Source organism: Myotis brandtii, unplaced genomic scaffold, assembly GCF_000412655.1.
Source record: "Myotis brandtii unplaced genomic scaffold, ASM41265v1 scaffold2858, whole genome shotgun sequence".
NCBI classification, from domain to species: domain Eukaryota; kingdom Metazoa; phylum Chordata; class Mammalia; order Chiroptera; family Vespertilionidae; genus Myotis; species Myotis brandtii.
This window is the reverse complement of record NW_005360920.1, coordinates 52,814-68,194: the sequence shown is the minus strand read 5'-3', so window position 1 is coordinate 68,194 and position 15,381 is coordinate 52,814. Positions and strand designations below refer to the sequence as shown.

Genomic DNA, 15,381 nt, shown 5'->3' with positions numbered 1-15,381 from the left:
CCTGCACCCGCCCCTGCCCTGCCCGCCTGAACCGGCTGCAGCCTGCACAGCACTCCCAGCGCGTCTGTGCCCGACCCCCAGCACCGGGATTGTAAAGTCAGTGCCAGCGGACCTCCCTCTGCGGCAAGTGTATGTATTCTGGGGTTTCTGCATGTCTCCACAGCCCCTGGGGGCTCCTGGCCCCCACCCCAGGCTGTGTCTGCCTTCAGAGGCACAATCTGATAGCCCAGGGCAGTGCTCGCGCCCAATATAAAGATAAGGTGCGCCTCAGATATCATGGCAAAGGCTCTAGTAGCCACATTAAAAACTAAAAAGAAACATGTGAAGATAATTTTAAGAACCTACAGCAGGCCCTTGAATAATGGCATTTAACTCAACAGCACTTTGTAATAACGTTGGTGAAGGAGGGGAATGAATCAATTCCAGCTGCACCACTGTGTGGAGGAGTTTGCACGTTCTGCCCCGTGTGCGTGGGTTTTCGCCAGGGACTTCCATTTCCTCCCACGCCCCAAAGATGTGCAGGTGAGGTTAGCTGACACGTCTGCACTGTCCCGGCCTGAGTGAGGGCGTGTGAGGTGAGGTTAGCTGACATGTCTGCACTGTCCCGGCCTGAGTGAGGGCGTGTGGTGTGAGCTTCCCTGTGATGGAAGGGTGTCCTGTCGGGGGCGGGGGTCCTGCCTTGCACTGAGCTGCTGGGACGCTCTGGACACCCTGGACCTGAATAAGCAGGCTAGAACAATCATCTTACTTGTTTTCATTAATCTGTCTTAAAAACATATGTAGCTCACATTTATATCAATGTTTAGTATTGGAGGTATTTGGGGTCTTTATGTAGAAGTTTGGTGTTTTTATGACCAGAAATATGCCATAGGAACTTAACTCTTGCTTATCTCAATTAGCCCGTGTTCAAATGGATTGTGACACACCATTTCACTTAAAGCTGCCACTTCCAAGAACCTGTCGAGGGTGTTAAGTGAGGATTCTATTGCCTTTATCTTAACGTGCAGAATGTCTTTAATTCACCTTGTGGAGCTAGCCATATTTCAGGTGCTCAGTAGCAGGATGTGGCCAGTGGCTACAGTAATGGATAGAACAGTCTAGTGAATTCCAAGAGAATCTGGTGTAACGTGATCATGTCACTAGGGTGATTTGCTCCTCAGAGGACTTTTGAAATGTCTAGAGATGTGTTTGGTGTCACGGCTGGGAGGAGGGTGCCACTAGCACCTGGTGAGTAGGGGCCGGCATTGCTGCTAGACAGCCCACACTGCGCGGACAGCCCCCACGATAAAGACTTAGCCAGCCCCACGGGTCAGCAATGTTGAAGTGGAGAAACACTGAAATGGATTTGCTTCCTAGGCCTAGGTCTCAACATCGCTGGAACAAAGTGGCTCTTGCGTGGCAGGAAGGAGGGAGCCATAGGGACAAGCGTCCCACCTGGAAGAACCCTGGTTGGGACTCACCAGAGCTTCAGAACAGCTGCTGGAGAACTCGGAACAGAGCGGGTCCGGATTTGCTCCACCAGCAGCAGTCCTAGGTCACCTTGTCCAGAGGCAGCCAGACTTGGTGATGTCCCCACATCCAGAAGCCCAGGTGACAGCAGAAACTGGACCAGCCTGCAGAAGGTGGGAAGCTGGGGTTGAGAGCGATGGGTGACTGTCTGGCTGCACAGGAAAAGCCACAGCCATGGCCAAGGAAATTGGTCTTCTTCTGAAATAGCCCTCCATTCTCTTCCTTCTTCCTTCTTCCTTCTTCCCAGATCCTGAGCCATTCTCATATCATGTCCATCACATGTGGCACCCAGAGATATGCTGAAGCTTCCTTTATCCTGAACAGATACAATCAAAAAATGATACTATAGGAAGGGATTTCTGTTTCCAACTCTTGAAACCTTAAAAGTGTCGAACCTGGGATGTATGTCCCCTGGTCGACAGGACAGAACTAGGAGCAAAGCACTGTGCTATTCATTCTGTCACAGGTAAGTCACTAGAAGTGTCTTATCGAAAGTCTTTTTTATTTTTAATAAGACTTTTGGGAGCTAGGGCAAGGTAGAAGAGGGTAGAGGAGGGATAAATGGTGATGGGAGGAAACTTGACTTTGAGTAGTGAACATTCAATACAGAATATAAATGATCTATTATAGAATTCTATACTTAAAACCTATATAATTTTATTAACTAATGTCACCCCAATAAATTCAATACATTTTTTAAAAATTCAAAAACAAAGCAGATTCAAGAGAAATAAGTAAATTTGACTCAAGAATGTAGACATCGGGAGGAGAATAAAAAGGGAAGCTTAGCTGAGGGGAAAAAAAGGCTTTTTGAGAAATTTCAACAAATTAGAACAAAAAGATTTTACATTTTTTAATCAGTATGTATCTTATCATTCTTTTCCATTTTCTGTTGATTTTCTAACTCAAGGTGTAAATAATGACAATATTAACAAATAACAAAAAATCAAGACAGGATTAATATTACCATTATATTTAATAATATCATTAATTACATTAGTCAGAGGGAACGTACTTCATTAAAATCAATAGTAACATAATTTACAATCACCCAATAAAAAATAGCAAGGTGACATCCATGCGCTCATATCAGAGACGCGCATTTCCGGGAGCGCGGGCTCTGCGTGCTGCTTCCTGCCCTTCTCAAGGGCCAGTGACACATCCCCACAGGCAGGCCTCGCCCCGGCCCGGCGGGAGTGGTGAGACTTTTAGGCAAGTGACACAGACACGCACCAGCCCTCTCACGGCTCCACTCCTCTTTCCTTGCCCCCAGCTGATCCTTCAGTCTCCACACTCTCCGAGAGCAGCAGAGAATGAAAAAGCCTCAGGTGAGTTATTTATTAACACCCTTTTACAGTGGATTTTATCGGTGGTTAAAGAACCATATATTGATATGGACAAATAGAACTAGAAAATGTGCCGGCATCATTCAAGGAAGGTAGAGAAAAGCCGATGAATAGCACAGCAGAGTTGTTGTGTAGGTAGATGCATGTCCTCATGTCGCAGATTTTCCCAAGTGCAGCTGCACATTTCTTCCTGACTTTTCCGATCGGCATGTCAGGGTCGGGCACACAATATTAGCTTAAAGATGTGTGTCGATAACAAGCGTAAGCCAAACATTCCTCATGGGACCTAAAATCCTCCAAGTCAGGAAGAAATGTCTGTTGGTCTCCATGGTGATAGTGCACATCTTTCTAATAACGTCCCTGCAATGAATGCAGGAGGTTGTTTCCACTCCCTCCTCAGTGGAAGCAGAGGACACGTTGCCAATGCAGGGCTTCCAGTTGTCCAGGTAACTAAAACAGAAGTTAGATATTTTCCTGACCATCCTGTAGAATTCAGAAATCATTCTTAGACTAGCTGGAGGTCAGCATGAATGATCTAAACACACACATCCTTAAAATATTTCTCCATAAATATTTCTCCCAAGTACCTGCCATAAACGAGTTGTTCAGCAGATAGTCTAACATTCTATTCTCTGGCAGATGTTGCCACACTTTCCACTCACACCTTTGCATGAGGCCTTGATGTCTCTCCTCCCACACCCATGCCCTGCACCCACCAGTGACCTAATCACCGTCAAATCGCATGGGTCCTGCCTCGTCCTCACCTCACTAGACCCGTGTGCAGCGCCTGACTGCCCGCACGCCTCCCTCTGGAAGAACTCGTCTCATGTTAGCGTCTGCCCCCTCCTCTGCGGCTGTCCTGCCTCTCACTCATCTCACGGAGCCATTGTCCTTCTCTCGCCCTTGCACGTGTGTCATCCACATTTTCATCCTTTCTCACTACCCTTCCAACTGGTCTTGACTCATCCCTCCCCCTCTCTGGCTCGTTCTCCCAAAGGTGGCCCTGCGGCCCCCTCTGACCATGGCACTTTTGGTGAGGATGGAAAGGGGCTATACCTGCCCTGTCCAGAGTGGTGGCACAAGCCACCTGCGCCTGTTGAACACTTGAGATGTGGCTTCTTTGACTGAGGAACTGAATTTTTTAAAATATATTAATTTTTTACAGAGAGGAAGGGAGAGGGATAGAGAGCTAGAAACATCTATGAGAGCAACATCGATCAGGTGCCTCCTGCACACCCCCCACTGGGGATGTGCCCGCAACCAAGGTACATGCCCTTGACCGGAATTGAACCTGGGACCCTTGAGTCCTCAGGCCAATGCTCTATCCACCGAGCCAAACTGGCCAGGGCTAGGAACTGAATTTTTAAGTTTTAAGTGGCCACATGTGGCTGGTGGCTACCACATTGGACATAACTGACTCAGCATCTCTCTGTAGGTGTCTGCAGCTCAACTGATTCAAAGTAAAAGCCAACATTGACAGTCCTTCCCAAACTACTTTTCCTCATCTTTCCCTATTCCCTGGTAAACCCTATTTTGCCAGCCACCCAAACCACAAAAGTGGGTACATCCATCCGTGGGTCTCCTTGCTCTCACTCTCACTCTTTCTTTCTCAACTCCTGTCGATGATGGTCAGTAATCATGTTTTGCTACTTTTTCTATTTGAGTCTGTCAAAAATAATAGCAATTTTATATGGTTCCACCTAATGTCTTTAAATGCATTTCTCTACTTTATTCCCCTATCTTATGGTCTCTCCACTGAACTGTTGGAATAGCTTCTCTACTACTCTGCCCACTTCTTTTGTCACCTCCTCAAGCACATTTCACACGGGTTGTTCACCTAACTGCTCCTGAGGTAAAGGTAATGTCCCTCCTGAATCACCTCAGGAAGGAAGGTGAGAGAGAGAGAGAAAGAAACATCAATGTGAGAGACACATTGGTTGCCTCCCACATGCGCCCCAACCAGGACTGGGGAACAAACCTACAACCAGGTAAGTGCCCTTGACCAGGAATCAACCCACAATCCTTTGGTGCTTGGGCCATGCTCTGACTGAGCAACATCGGCCAAGCTCTTCCACCTTTTGACTATTGTGACTAATACTGCTATGGATAAAGGTATACCAGTATCTCTTCGAGACCTGGCCTTTAATTCTTGTGGATATATACCCAGAAGTAGATTGTCTTGATTCTGTTGCTTTATAGTTAAGTTGTGAAATCAGGAAGTCCTCAAAGGTCAGTGTCAGTGTCTTCTTTAATGGTAGTCCTCTGTGTGTCATGGTTGAAAGGTGTTTCCCTACCCCAAGATGATGAAGATATTTTATGCTTTAGCAGATGCTTGATGATTTAAGCTTGGCCACCTGGAATTGCTTTAGTGTGTGATATCATGTCAAGGCTCATATTTCCATATGGATATCAAGTTACTCTCATAACGTTTCTTTAAAAGACCATCCCCTGTCCACTGAATTGCAACAGGGCCTCTGTTGTCAATCAAGTGACTGTGTGTGTGTGTGTGTGTGTGTGTGTGTGTGTGTGTGTGTGTCTATATCTACACTGTATTCTATTCCTTTCATCCAGTTATTTATCCCTTTGCTAGTACTTCACTTTCATAATTACTATTGCATTGTAGTAAATCATGAAATATGGTAGTGTAAGGCCTTAAAGTTAATAAAAAATTTATTGGCTAATTTTGGTCCTTTGCATTTTCATAGAAATACTAGGCCTGATGCACGAAATTCGTGCAAGGGGCTTGGCCTCCGCCACCACGACTTTGTCCGGAAGGTTGTCCAGAAGGACGTCCAGTCTAATTAGCATATTACGCTTTTATTATTATAGATTGTCAGTTTCACCCTAGCTTGTTTGGCTCAGTGGACAGAACGTTAGCCCATGGACTGAAGGGTCCCAGGTTCAGTTCCTGTCAAGGGCACATACCTTGGTTGCAGGCTTGATCCCTGACCCCAGTTGGGGCACATGAGGGAGGCAACCAATAGATGTGTCTATCTCACATTGATGTTTCTCTCTGTCTCTTCCCCTCCCTTCCACTCTCTAAAAATCAATGGAGAAAGTATCCTCGGGTGGGGATTAACAAAAATACAAAAAAACGATCTTTGCTGGGCAGCGGCAGCTCAGAGTATCAACCTATGAACCAGTAGGTCACAGTTTGATTTCCAGTCAGGGCACATGCCCTGGTTGCGGGCTTGATCCCCAGTAGTGGGTGTGCAGGAGGCAGCCAATCAATGACTCTCTCTCATCATTGATGTTTCTCTCTCTCTCTTTCCCTTCCTCTAGAAATTTAAAAAAAAGAAGAAGAAGTATTGTCAGTTTCCACAGAAAATCCTGCTGGGTAGTTTTTCAGATTAGAGGTGAAGTCTTTCACATGTTTCATTAGATTTATTTCTATGTATTTGGTCTATTTTGATGTTGTAAATAATACTATTTTTTATTTTCTAATTGTTTATTGTTGGTTTATTAAAATACAATGTATTTTTAAATACAGGCATATCTCAGAAATATTGCGGGTTTGAGTCTAGACCTGAATAAAGCAAATATCACAGTAAAGCGAGTCACCTGATTTTTTTGGTTTCCCAGTACATATAAAAGTTGTTTAAACTATAGTCTATAAAGTGTGCAATAGCATTGTCAAAAAATTTACATATCTTAATTGAAAAATAGTTTATTGCTAAAAAATGCTAACCAGTATTTGAGCCTTCAGTGAGTCATAATGTTTTTGGTGGAGGTCTTAACTTCAATTTTGGAAATAAATACAATATCTATAAAGTGTAATAAAATGTATTCATTAATTTCATATCGAATCATTTATTTTAATAGCTTGTTTGTAGATTCTTTTTTATTTTAAATATGCACAATTAGGTCTTTTAAAAATAAAAAGTTTTACTTCTTTCCCAGTCTTTATGTCTTTCATTTCTTTTTAAGCTTTATTCTTGTACTTTCAGAACAACGTTGAATACAAGTGATAATATCAGAAATCCTTTTCTTATACCTCACCTGAGGGGGAAAGTACTCAATATTTCTGGTTTCTTTTGGATATGTCCTTTGTTAGAATGAAGAGATTCTGCCCTAGCTGGTTTGGCTCAGTAGATACAGTGTTGGCCTGAGGACTGAAGGGTCCCAGGTTTGATCCGGCCCTGGTCGGGGCATGCAAGAGGCAACCAATCAATGTGCCTCTCTCACATTGGTCTTTCTCTCTGTTTCTCCCTCTCCCTTCCACTCTCTCTAAAAATCAATGGGAAAAAATATCCTCCAGTGAGGATTTTTTTTTTAAAAAAAGGATAAGGAAATTCTTTTTCTGTTTTTAGTTTTCTTAAAGTTTTTATCACATATAGGTACTAAATTCTGTCAAGTGTTTTTTGGCATCTAGTGAGATAATAAAATTTTATTCCTTTATTGTGTTAAAGGGGTGAATTATATTGACTCATTGCATTCTTGAGATAATTCCCCCCTGGTCATGAAGAACTATCCCTTTAATATGTCTTGGATTCAATTTGTTAGTATTTCATTTCTTATTTCTCAGTATACATTAATGGAGAGGTAATTGGCCTGAACTTTTCTTTTCATGTAATGTCTTAGCATCAATATTATACTCATAAAATGGTTCTCCATTTTCTGTTATATGGAAGAGTTTAAGATAGCTGTTATTTCCTCTTTAAGTGTTTGGAAAATATATAGTTAAAGCAAGTTTGCCTATGGGTTTCTTTGTGGCTGGTTTTTAGTTATGAATTCAATTTCTGTAAATAGACATAAAAGATCTGAAAAAATGCCCATTTTTCTGGTGTCCTTTTTAAAAACAACTTTATGGAAATAAAAATCACATACCTTACAAGTCACACATTTAAAGTAGTCAGTGGTTTTTAGTATATTCACGATTGTGCAATCATCACCACAGTCAATTTTAGAACATCTTTATCACTTAAAAAAACTCCATATCATTAACTATCACACACCCCTCTCCCAACATACCCCAGCCCTACCCTAAGCAACCACTAATCTACATTTTGTCTCTATAGATTGGCTTAGACTGGACATTTCAAATAAATCAAATTGTTTAATCTGTGGTCTTTGTGACTGTTTCTTTCACTTAGTATAATGTTTTCAATTTTTTTTATACGGATACGCCACATTTTGTTTAACCCCTCATCAACCACTGGGCTTAGGGTGTTTTTACCTTGGCTGTTATGAATAGTATTGCTATTAACATCAAATACATAGGTAGGTAGCTACATAGATATGTGGATATACACACGTGTTTGTATGAACACCTGTTTTTCATTTCTTTAGGGAATAAATCTAGGCGTGGAATCACTGAGTTATATGATAACACTACATTTATCTTATTGCCAAACTATTTACCACAACAACTATACCATTTTACATTCCCATTGGCAGTGTATTAGGTTTCCAAATTCTCCACATTGTCACCACCATTTGTTTAACTTTTTTGTTATCCTCACCCAAGGATATGTTTATTGATTTTTAGAGAAAGAGAGAGAAACATTGATTGGTTGCCTCCCATATGTGCCCCATTGGGATCGAAACTACAACCAAAGTATGTGCCCTGACTGGGAATTGAACCTTCAACGTTTTGATGTACAGGATGATACTCCAACTAACTGAGCCATCTGGCCAGGGCTAACTTGTTGTTGTTGTTGTTATTTTTAACTATGACCATCTTAGAGTGTGAAGTTGTAGCTCATTGGAGTTTTAGGTTTTGATTTGTATTTCCCTGACAATAATATTGAGCATCTTTTCATGTGCTTACTGGCCATTTGTGTATGGATTGAGCCCACAACCCAGGTATGTGCCCTTGACTGGTATTAAACCTGGGACCCTTCAGTCGGCAGGCTGACACTCTATCCACTGAGCCAAACCAGCTAGGGCATTTGTGTATCTTCTTTAGAGAAAAGTATATTCAGATTCTTTGCCCATTTTTAAAATTAGGTTTTGTTTTGTTGTTCAGTTGTAAGAGTTATTTATATATTCTGGCTACTAGATACTCCTGGATGATTATGTCCTGATAAATCCATTAAGTTGAAAATATATGTAAAAAAATGCATTTAACATACCTAACCTAAGGAATGTCATAATGAAGCTTCTCCTATTTTTAGCATGCTCAGAACACTTACCTTAGCCTTCAGTTGGGCAAAATCATATTACCCAAAGCCTATCTTATAATAAAATCTTGAGTAGCTCATGTAATTTATTATGTATCACTTCCACACTACTAATAAGTAAAAAAAATTGTAAGTCAAACCATTGTAAGTCAAGAGTTCTGTATATAATTCATGAATATTTCTTCTCATTCCGTGGGTTGTCTTTTCACTATCTTGAATGTGTCCTTTGATGCAGTTTTTAACTTTTATTAAATCCAGATTATTTTTTTTTCTTTGGTTTCTTCTGTTTTTGGTGTAGCATCTGGGAAAGCATTGTCAAATCCAAGGTCATGAAGATTTATCTCCCATTTCTTCCAAGAGTTTCATATCTTAAACTTATATTTAGGTCTTTGATTCATTTTGAGATAAATTTTTAAATGTGGTATGAGTAGGATTTCAACTTCATTCTTTTGCATGTAGCTATCCAGTTTTCCCAGCATCATTTGTTGAAAAGACTATTATTTTCCTATGAAATGATTGCATGAATGAGTTTATTTCTAGACTATTAGTTCTATTCCATGGATCCATATATCTGCACCAATACCACACTGTCTTAATTACTGTTGCTTTATAGTTAAGTTTTGAAACCAGGAAATTCAAGTCCTCAAACTTTGTTATTCTTTTAAGATTGTTTTGGGTACTCAAGGGTCCCTTGTGATTTCAATATGAGTGTTAGGATTGACATTTCTACAAAATAAGCCATTGGGGTTTTGATACAGATTTCACTGAATCTGTAGATCACTTTTGTGAGTATTACCATTGTAACAGTATTAAATCTTCCAATCCATGAACATAAAATGACTTTCCATTTATTTAGGTCTTCTTTAATTCCTCTTAGCAATGTCTTCTAGTGTTGAATGCCTAAGTATTTGACATTGTAAATGCAATTATTTTATTAAACTTTTTGTAGTTCATTGTTAGTATATAGGAATACACTAACAATGAACAATAAATGGTTTTAGTGTGTTCATTTTGAATCCTAAAAGTTGCGGAATTCATTTTTTAGCTCTAATAGATTTTTGTAGATTCTTTAATATTTGTAGACATTAATTTTCAATTAGCCCAGCTTTTTTCTTGTTGTAATGATGTTACTACAGTCATGCGCCACATAATGATGTGCATATATAATGCTGGCATATCATATAGCCTAGGTGTGCTTTCGGCTATACCATCAGGTTTGTGTAAGTACACTACATGATGTTCACACAGCAATGAAATTGCCTAAGAAAGCATGTCTTAGAACATGTCCCCATTGTTAAGTGGTGCGTGACTGCACTGCTCCTTTCAGCTCTACATCTCTGAGCAAAAATTCAAAGCCACTCTGGATGCAGTTTTTTTCTGATTTTGTGAGACTTACTGTTTTTGCATTTTAATGTGCAAAGTGCATAAGAATAATTTATGTTATGATCAGGTTATCCTATATATTTCATTAATCAAGTTGGTCAATCATTTAAATTTTCTGTAACAGTGGTCAGCAAACTTTATGTAAATGTCAGATAGTAGGCTTTGTTGGAACTACCAAACTCTACAGTTTTAGTGCTATAGCAACTATAAATAACACATAAACAGAGGAATGTGACTGTGTCCCAATAAAATTTTACTTAGAAAAGAACCAGTAGTGGTCAGATTTGGCTTCTGGGCTATAGTCTGCTGACCCCTCTTCCAATTACCTTTTGTTTGTTTTTCAGACTGCTTGTCCTGTCAGTTACTGAGTTGTGTTAAAATCACTAATGATAACTGTGGGTCTGTCTATCTAATTTCTGTTAACTTTTATTTATATACAGTTAATTCTAATTATTCTCAGTAATTATGTTATAAGTTACCATGAACACTGAATAAGCAAATATTGAATTTTTACTCCGAGGGGAAATACAAGGTTAGGTTCCTTTTAGCCTCTGGTCACAACATTTGGGACAATCAATCAGTACATAATCTTTTTATATGTGCTTTTGTTTGAAAACACCTTATTTGATATTATTGTTGATTCATGATCTAACAGCCAACAGCACCATAATTAATGCTTGAACAAAGCTTATCTAACACCCCTGTTTTCTCCATAAGGCAGAGCACAATCTTCTTACACTCAGGAATATTAGGCAGCATTTCGCAGGGGGGCTGTTTTACAAAGTGAAATCACAAGAAAAAGCAGAAAAAAAATGCTAAATAAACTGCAAAAAAGACACGTGTTTACTCTGTGACAGCTGAAACACGAAGGCAAAGCATTATCCTGTTCAACCTCAGCTGGGAAAACTTGTATTGGGCACTCAAATTTTTCACCATTTTGTCAATGTCCATAAATGACCACAAATTCATGAGTATTGATTTTGAGGTTACAAGTAACTTTTAGTGAGTAGGTGAATTTGCAAATACAGAATCTCTGAATAATAAGGATAGACTATATTTGGAAGCTATATTTTCAAGTGCACACCAATTTGTTATATTTTCTGTTAAAAGGACCATTTTATCTTTATGTTGTTATTCATTATGTTTTTATCATTCGTTCTTACCTTCAAATCTGCTATTTATGTTAATATAACCAAATCAATTTTCTTTATGTTGGTGATTACTTGTGTATCTTTTTTCCATCCTCTTACTTTCAACCTAAATATATCACTCTCTACAAATTGTGTTGTTTTTTTAAATACTTTTTTTTAATTGATTTCAGAGAGGAAGGAAGAGGGAGAGAGAGAGAGAAACATCAATGATGAGAGAAAATCATTGATTGGCTGCCTCCTGCACACCCCCTACTGGGGATCGAGCCCACAACCCAGGCATGTGCCCTTGGCCAGAATCGAACCCGGGACTCTTCAGTCTGCAGGCCAACGCTCTATCCACTTAGCCAAACCAACTAGGGCTTAAATACGTTTTTATTGATTTTTTTTTTCTAGAGAGAAAGGAAAGGAAAGGAAAGGAAAGGAGAGAGAGAGAGAGAGAGAGAGAGAGAGAGAGAGAGAAACAATGAGAGAAACAACATTGATGGGCTGCCTCCTGCATGCTCCCTGCTGGGTGGGGATCAAGCCCGCAACCCTGGCATATGCCCTCACTGGGAATCAAACTGGTAACCTCCTGGTGCGTGGGTTGACACTCAGCCACTGAGCCACACCAGCTGGGCTCTATAAATTCTGTTTGATTTGTTGTTCTTATACTGTCAATCTTTCCTTTAATTGGATTGGTTAATCCAGAAGTTGACAAATTTGTTCTATAATGGACCAGAGAGTACATATCTTCCTTTAGTAGTTACAAGGTCTCTTACGGAACTACTAGGCAGTGCTAGCTCAGCACAAGAGCAACTAAATAACTGGGTGTATGTGACTATGTCCCTATAAAGCTAAATTGAAAAAGTGGCAAACTGAAATTGGCCAACGTCATGTTTGCTGACCCTCGCCTAAGTATGTATACCTGGGGTTGTATATTGAGGGTGTGGGATAAAAATTGTAGGAACTTTATATTTTTTTTGCTAAAATTCAAGCAACAAAATCTTTACTAATGTGCTTATTGATTGAACATGTATATAACTCAAAAATATATACAATAAGTTATAAATACTTTTACTAATTAACTCCAAAGTATAAATTAGACCCTAAATAGGCATTTTTATTTTCATTTGTGTTTTAAGCTCTTTACAGTAAACATAAGAATTGTTTTCATATGTATTTTTCTGTCACCTAATTCTGAACCCTTCAAATTGAACAGAAGTGTATGCAGGCATCAGTGTCATTCAGGGACGTGACTGTGGAGTTCACCCAGGAGGAGTGGCAGCACATGGGTCCTATTCAAAGGACGCTTTACAGAGATGTGACGCTGGAGAACTACAACAACCTCATCGCAGTGGGTGAGCATAGCGCACAACTTACTTTTGTAACTCTGTCTAGAAGGCATTTCTTTTTTAAGCAGTACTACACATGGATACTTTACCTAGGGTTTTCATTCAGGAGTATAAAGTAACTAAGCCCTGTTGAGGAATTTGCTCTCAACTCCCAATGATAAATTCAATGAGGATCTTCAGGCTGCTCTTCCTGAAGCTGCATCTTTTTCCACTTTTGGAGACCAAAAAGCTTATCCTCTGCCCTAAGTACTCCATTGTTCCTACTTCTAGGGAACTGCCTTTTCAAACCAGAGGTCATCTTCAAGTTGGAGCAAGGAGAAGAGCCTTGGTTCTTAGAGGAAGAATTCTCAAATCAAGGCCACCAAGGTGAGTTACTGAGCACCAGCAGATAGAATTTGGTGGCACTAATTAGACTCTAGAACAGGGGTGGGCAACCCCTGGCACACATGCCAAACATGGCACGCCAGTAACTTTTGCTGGCACGCCAAACCCTCTCTTATAATCTTCCATTTACAATTGTGAATCTTTGTTCTCAGTGATGAATTTTGTTAAGTCTCATAATAGGAGTAGCCTGATGGATGAAAGTAGTAGCTCGTGCATATCTCTGAAGGTCACGAAATATAAACCTGATGTAAAATCTCTGTCATCAGTGATGCAGCAGCAAAAGGCCCACTGATATCAAACGGAGTCGTAAAGTTTTCTGTCGGACTATCAGTGTACATGTATACATTAAAAAATAAATGTATTTTTCATCATCATATACTGTGTTTTTGTCGCTTGAATGAATTTTATTATTTCTTCAAGGTTCTTCACATACATACACCTTAAGAGATATCAAGTAGGCGTAACATGTTCTCAAAAAATTAGGGTTGGCACGCAGAAGAATTTTGAATCAGAGATTTTGCTGGTTTTGCCACGCACTCACAGAAAGGTTGCCCACCCCTGCTCTAGAAGGTCAGCTTAGCAATGAACACCTATGTATTTCAAGACTTTTAAAAGGCACAAAAAGCACCAATAGAAGGAAATGATTAAAAAACTTTACTAAATTAAAATTGAGAACTTTGTTCATGAAGAACCATTAAAAGGATGAAAAGACAAGCCACAGAGTAGCAGAATAGTCATGCAGCACAAGTAACCTAAGAAGGATACACATCTGAAAATGTAAGAACTTTTGCAGGTCAATATAGGAAAAGGTAACAATCCAGTTGCAAAAATAGGCTAGAGATGTTGAATAGGAACTTTGAAATGGCCAATTAAATCTTTGAAAATGATTAACTTTATTAGTTTTCACAGAGTGCAAAAAATATATGAGGTGAGATAAGAGAGATGCATGATATGCAGTGAGATCAACAAATTTGGTAATGCCAGGTCCTAATGATGTGAAATATCAAAGATCTTCACACACTGAGTGAAAATGTGAACTGGTAAAACCACTGTGGAATTAGGAGGATGTTATCAAATCAAGTTGAAGTTTTACATACCTTGTCACCAAGCAGTCCCATTCCTAACTGTATCACCTACAGAAAGGCATGATTGTATTCTCTAGAACAGAGGTCGCCAACCTTTCAGACCTCACTGACCACCAGTATCCGCAGACCACCGATTGGCGACCGCTGCTCTGGAATGAATAAAAGAATATTTATGGAAATTTTGCTTATTTTTGCCAAAAATTAGGCTCAGCAAAATAAGGAAATAATTGTATTCCTAAGGGAGAATTATAAAGCTACATAAAATCTTATACACTGATTATAAATATACTAGAGGCCTAATGCACGAAATTCCTGCAAGAGTAGGCCTTCCTCCCCCCAGCTGCTGCACCAGCTTCCCTTGCAGCCCCAGCTTCATCTGGAAGGACATGTGATCTAATTAGCATATTATGCTTTTATTATTATAGATTAAGTAAAAGAAACAAAAAATATAAATATGTCTATATGATTATATGTTATAAAAAGGCAAAACTCAGTTACATTTTTAAGAAGTCATATATTGGTCTAAAACTACAAAGAAAATACAGGAAATTATTACATAAACATTAGGAGACATAAGCATGAAGAAAGTGTAACCAGGGAGGTCAAATAGGGGTTTTTGCAGAGCAATTTGTGTTCTGTTTTTTTTACATGATTTCTAATTCCATGAGTGTTCACTGTATACTGTTATATTGTACATATAAGTTAGATGCAGATATAAATTATGTTTCATGCTTAATGGAGTGTTAAGAGATGAGTCAAAAGTAGATGATATTTGCAAGTCATATAACCCGTAAATGATGGGCATCCAGAATACATAAAGAATTTAGGGGGGTAGAAAAATGGCGACCAGCAGGAAGGTAGGGAGGGAGAGAGTGTGAGAGTGCAAGGAAGTGATAGAGGAGTGTGTGGACTTGTGTGGTGTGTGTGTATGAGCTAGGGACAGTTAGATTCTGCAGGTCTTCTGAGGGGCTGCTAAACCCGGCAGTCTTAGGCGGCGGAGTCCCGCTCCCGGCGCGGACACTCCTGGGCGGCCAGCACAGGCACAGCGACCACGCCATCTTGGGAAACAG

At 39.8% G+C, this 15,381-nt stretch overlaps 1 protein-coding gene across 1 annotated transcript in view; it reads left to right on the top strand.

Annotated features, from left to right (window-relative positions):
• Positions 1 to 155: 155 nt before the first annotated feature.
• LOC102252906 (zinc finger protein 510-like) overlaps positions 156 to 15,381 on the top strand; it is a 24,014-nt gene continuing 8,788 nt past the window's right edge. Inside the window, 5 exon segments of the mRNA XM_014541990.1 lie at positions 156 to 522; positions 576 to 1,975; positions 2,783 to 2,837; positions 12,710 to 12,848; positions 13,113 to 13,208. Of these exon segments, the coding sequence (XP_014397476.1) occupies positions 2,823 to 2,837; positions 12,710 to 12,848; positions 13,113 to 13,208 (250 nt within the window). The 5' untranslated portion in view covers positions 156 to 522; positions 576 to 1,975; positions 2,783 to 2,822.